A 6,000-nucleotide genomic window follows, 5' to 3' on the forward strand; every position below is an offset into this window, starting at 1 on the left:
GTAACATTGCTATTTTTTTTTTTGAATCAATAATAATAATAATATGTGTGTGTGTGTGTGTTATGCTCCATCGAGTCATTTTTGACTCCTGGTGATACTATGAACATGCATTCCCCATTCAGATCTGTCGCTGGCCATATCTTTAAGAATTTCTAAGCGCACTCCAGTTGCTTCTTTAACTCCATTCACCCATCTAATTTTTGGTCTTCCTATTCTCATGCTTCCATCAACTTTAGCAAGCATCATCATCTTCTCCATACTGTCATTTGCTTGCATAATATGTCCGAAGTATAACAGTTTATGCTTGATGATCATAGCTCCGAATGAGCAATCTGGCTATATTCCGTCTATCACTGATTTATTAGTTTGCTATGCAGTCCATGGTATTCTTAGTAAGCGTCTCCAAACCCATAATTCTAATGCATCTATCTTCTTTCTTTCACTCTTTCTCAGGGTCCAACTTTCCCATCCATACAGCACACAGGGAATACCATTACTTTCACGATTCTGTTTGTTGCGAGGCTAATATCTTTATCTTTAAAGATCTTGCTTGAATTTGTCATTGCTTTCTTTCCGAGTAATAATCTTCTTCTAACTTCTTCAGTACAATAACCATCTTTATCATTTGGGGATCCTAGGTGCACAAAATTGTTAACTGCTTCCATTTTCTCCCCATCTACTTCAAAATCATTAAGTTCACATGTTTCCATAACTTTTGTCTTTTTGAGGTTAAGTTTAAGCCCATATTTATCACTTTCTTCTTTAACTTTCATAATGAGTTCCTCCAAATTTTCTTTGCATTCTGCTAGCACGGTGGTATCATCTGCATACCTCAAATTATTAATATTTTTTCCACCAATTTTAATTCCAACTGAAGACTCCTCCAGCCCTGCCATTCTTAAAATGTATTCGCTGTACAAGTTAAATGAAGATAAAATACATTCTTGTCGCACCCCTTTACATAATGTGAAATATTCAGTTTCTCCAAAATCTGTTCGGGCAGTAGCTTCTTGTTCGTAATAAAGATTCCTCAGAAGAATAAAGAAATGCCCTGGGACTCCCATTGTTATCAACACATTCCATAGTTTCACATGATCCACAGAGTCATAAACCTTGCTATAGACAAGGAAACAAAGGTTGACATTCTTTTGATATTCCTGTGCTCTTTCTATTATCCATCTGACATCGGCGATTATCATAGCGTGTTCCTCTGCTTTTTCAAAATATATACATTTTTTTTCCAATTTAAATTCACAGTTTATTTTAATTTACAATTTACATTATCGGTTTCTTTACTGTTAACAACCAATAGAAATGGTGAATCCATTCATTTAACTTTTTCCCAGTGCTATTTTTAAATCGATAATTCTTTTCATTGATAATATTATTATTATTATCATACATATTACATATTCTGTTCAGTACAAAATCCTGTACACAGTTTAGATTACCATAATTTCTTTTTAATATTTTTCTTTGAATATAAAGATACATAATTTTTTTTTCAAATCAGTATCATAATTTATTATTATAAACCGTACTGACATATTCATTACAATAATTCGCAGTCTGTGATTATGAGGATTAGTTGATTAAGGTTGGCTAATCCCAACTACTTACAAACTAGGTTAGCTTTTATGAGGAGAGTGGGATTAGCCTTCATTATGTTGTTTAATTTTTTTTTTTTATGAATGGAATATAGGAGTTGGATGCCGATAATTTGTTAAGTGTTTGTATGTGTTAATGGTGTATTAACTTTGTTGGTATATTTTCCAGAGTTCGTATTTTAATGTTCTGTAGTTGTCAATGTGTTTTAAATTTCTTGGTAGGTTGTTGTTGAGTAGCATGGGTAGGAGATGTGATCTAAATGCAGAACCGTGTGAGTTGTTGAATGGTTGTGGGTCGGTTTATGCGATATTCGTCTCTGTTGTTGATGTAATACCCAAGTGACATTATGTAGTGTTTCAGGTTTTTAATGCTCAGGATTTTGTGCATCGCCATAAAGGGTTCGGTTAATGGCTGTTGCACGTGAGGCCACCAAATCACTGTTGAAACAATATATATATATATATATATATATATTGTTTTATATATATATATAATTTTATATATATATATATATATATATATATATAAAAATATAAATTTTATATATATATAAAAAAAACAATATATATATATATATAAAACAATATATATATATTGTTTTATATATATATATATATATTGTTTTATATATATATATATATATATTTATATATATATATATATATATATAAATATATATATATATATATATATATATATATATATATATATATATATATATATATATATATATATATATATCACTATTCTTAGTATTTCCCATACATCATGCATTATGTATGGGAAAAATAAAATTCAATTTAGAACAAGAAGAAAATAAAAAACTTCATTTTCTGGATATTCTATTAGAAGTTAATGAAGAAAGTAAACTCTCCTTCACAGTATATAGGAAGCCGACAAACACTTGAAGATTTCTAAATGCAACCTCACACCACCATCCTTCACAAAAAAATAAGCTTAATTAAAACTCTTCGAGACAGAGCATACAATATCTCCAGCACCCAAGAGAGATGTAATAAAGAACTAAAATTCTTAACACAAATCCTCCAACAGAATGGATATGAAACAAAAACCATCAATCCTTAAAATGCCTCCAACTAACAACACAATAAAACAGGATTACAAAAACGCAATCTCGCTTCCTTATATCAAAAATGTGACAGATAAGCTAGCCAAATTAATGAACAAACACAACATAAAAGTAGCCTTCCTTCCTATGGAAAAAAATCTCAAGATTCACATCCACCAAAACCACCTCATCATCCTCTTAAAACACCAGGAGTCTACAAAATCCATTGCTCTTGCGGGATTTGCTACATTCAGTTTCAATTTTTGTCATTCTGTAGCCATTTTCATGTTTGCACTACCAAACTTGCTTCCGCCATTCTTCACTTTTCTCTAAACATGCAAGCACGCAAACAATTCCCGAGAAATGTATGCATAGTTCACCTTCAAAGTTATCAAACCAGTTTCTCCTCTTCCTCGTTCGTTCAATCTTTGCACAGTTTTCTTCTGCAGTTTGAGTTCCGTAGCTAAAATAAGACCATCTATACAGGTCTCTTCTTTCTTCATGACCACGTGGTCGCAAAGGTATTACTGTTATGCCTCATGCGACTTCGTATATCTGATGTTGATATTAAAAAAATCAGATATAGGAAGTCGCATAAGAATAATAAGCTTGTTTATAGTTTATTTCAAATGATTTGTTTTATTTTGAAATTAATTATTATTTTTGTTCAAATGCTAAATTTATGTAATTTTTACAACTATGAAAGCCTATCATGAAGTTCGTAGACGTCCTTGTGTAAAAGTAATTATGCTTAATTCACAACGGAGATGTCGCTTTTGATAAAATATTTCTTTTCGTCATTACTTGAAGATGGAGAGAAAGAGACAAATTACTTTCTATGAACATATCGTCTGTAAATCATCGAGATTGTCGCGTAGTTCACCCCGTGATTCATATCTAAATGAAATGCTTATGGGTAATGGAAATTTGGGGCCTGGTAAACAGGTTTATATAGTTAGCACAGCAGAATTTCAACTACATGTGCAACAGGTGGCCTATTATAAAAGTAAAAAAATTGTAAAACAAAAAGAAGTTGGCCTGGGGATCACAAATTTTTTTAACATTATGGAGGTCAACGTGTTAAATCTATCCTCTGAGGAACGTTTCAAGAAACTGTTGCGGCTTCTATATGATGGATTCACCAGCAATGATACTTCATTTAGTGTACTGTCGGTCATCATCCTAGTTTTATGAAGATTGTTTTTAAGTCAAAACATTAAAAAAAAAAAACAGCAGTCTACGAACTTTTCGATAGCCTTTTATAAATCCTGAAACATTCAACTTATAAATCATCTCTTTGTTTCCAGGTATTTCGGACAAATCCACACGACATGACAAAACCAATAACATTCCAATCCATTGGTGGAGTCTTTTTTCCACCTTCCTTTTCTCCGGAGTGCATTCGTTCGGCTCTGCGTTACAGACCAAGAGAAGATGATATTATTATAAAAACTTACCCGAAGAGCGGCACTACTTGGATGCAATTCATTCTCATCCATCTCTTCCGCAAAGGTGTCCCGCTTAATGATGTATTTGAATTCTTTGAGGCGTCTCCCTTTATAGACTTGCATGGGACGTCAATAATGGAAGACTTACCTCGTCCATTTCCCATCAAAACTCACATCCCTATAAGTAAAGTCTACTTCAGTCCCGATGCGAAGTACGTTTACATTGCAAGAAATCCCAAGGATTGCTGCGTGTCTTACTTCCATCACTTGAGAATGCTTCCAGCATATCAATTCTGGGATGGCAAATTCGACGATTACTTCGAGCAGTTTATGCGAGGAGAGGTAGAAAACAACAGCTATTTCACCCACGTGTTGGAAGGGTACAATCTACGCCAACATAGCAACGTTTTCTTTACTACTTACGAGACCATGAAGAAAGACATTCGTCAAGTAGTCCTGGATCTCGCTAGATTTCTAGGAAAGGACCACATCGATTTATTGGAAAGGGATCCTTCAGTCCTGGATAGCATTTTGGAACATAGCAGCTTCGACAGCATGAAGAAAAATCTGAATGATCGTTTGGAGAGTGTATTGATCCCAAAACCTGAAGACCTCAATTCTCCTCTCGTTCCAGAAGGCGTCAAACACACGATGAGATACATATTGAACCTGGATATACCAACTTCAAGACCGAAGTGTGAAGTCATCCGCAAAGGTAAAATTGGAGACTGGAGATCGCTCTTTTCCGAAGAGCAGTCGAAAAGAATAGATGACAGATTCAATGAGGATTTCAAAGGAACAGAATTGATTGAACACTGGAAAGACTTTATGAAGTTTTAACTTCGGATACGAAAATGTAGGAACGTGAATATTTTGTAATAATCAGTTTAATTTTTTAAGTTTATAATCAAGAAAGATTACATACGGAATATAACCAAAGAATCTTTCACCAATTTTTGCTCACTTTGTAGACAATTCTTAATAATTTCAACGCAGTAATTAATTCTTCCGTAATTATAAATGCAACTGCTTTATGCAATGCTGTTATGGTTTCAAATTTATAATTACGAAGTGTTATTTCAAATGGACGATGGTATGCTTTATGGTTTCTTTATGACAATATGACTTTCTACTTGTTCGTTTGATATAACAGAATTACATCAAACGAACAGAGTAGATATTTTTATGTAGGTTAAAGGTTGTTTTAGTGTTACTTCAACAAACAATCATTGTATAAATTCGTTTCAGAAATACAAAATAGTCTTCATCAAAATGTAGTACTATCACGTGCAGCTCTTGCGACAGAATAGTATTCCAGAAGGGAATTTGTGAAATATGCAGTCTTTTGATTTAATTGATTGTGCTTTATAAATAAAATATGTTGTTGCATTGGTAGATTCAGAATTGGCCGCTGAGTTTAAGAACAGATACATGTTAATTAGGTTTTGCTCAGCATATAATATTAAATACAATAAATATATAAATAAATAAATATATAAAATTATACATAATATTTACACTTAATGGACAAAATATTACAAATGCCTACCTAATATCGTGTTGGTCCTCTAGCGGTGCATATCTCCAAACCATTGACTCCAATAAATGCTACAGGAATGTCGTAGGTATTTCCATGCCTGTTGCAGCGTTGTTCACAACTGGCCTTAGATATCTGTATAGAGAATGGATAGCCAGAGGTAGCTGTAAGTGCCTAGACAGTGAATGTTTAAGGACTCTCTGACCGTTTTTCGCTAGTTAATAAACATTAGTGATTTAACTAATGGAAAAAAAAAATTAAAAATATAATAAAAAATATCTTTTTTTTTTTTTTTCACGCATCTTCTTCTTCTTCTTCAACTTTTTGGTTCTGTCCAC

At 32.9% G+C, this 6,000-nt stretch overlaps 1 protein-coding gene across 1 annotated transcript; it reads left to right on the top strand.

The window, feature by feature from the left end:
• The first annotated feature begins 4,260 nt into the window (after positions 1–4,260).
• Positions 4,261–4,990, top strand: LOC150105211 (sulfotransferase ssu-1-like). The gene has a single exon (XM_090395140.1). It carries the CDS (start codon positions 4,261–4,263, stop codon positions 4,963–4,965), a length of 705 nt encoding a protein of 234 aa, XP_090251266.1. The 3' UTR covers positions 4,966–4,990.
• The last annotated feature ends 1,010 nt before the right edge of the window (positions 4,991–6,000 follow it).

Source organism: Typopeltis vanoorti, chromosome 7, assembly GCF_054136105.1.
Source record: "Typopeltis vanoorti isolate ZY-2024b chromosome 7, IOZ_Tvanoo_1.0, whole genome shotgun sequence".
In the NCBI taxonomy this organism is placed as follows: domain Eukaryota; kingdom Metazoa; phylum Arthropoda; class Arachnida; order Uropygi; family Thelyphonidae; genus Typopeltis; species Typopeltis vanoorti.

Coding starts and splice junctions, on each gene's coding strand:
- LOC150105211 (XM_090395140.1), top strand. CDS start 4,261: ATGGAAGACTTACCTCGTCCATTTCCCATCAAAACTCACATCCCTATA.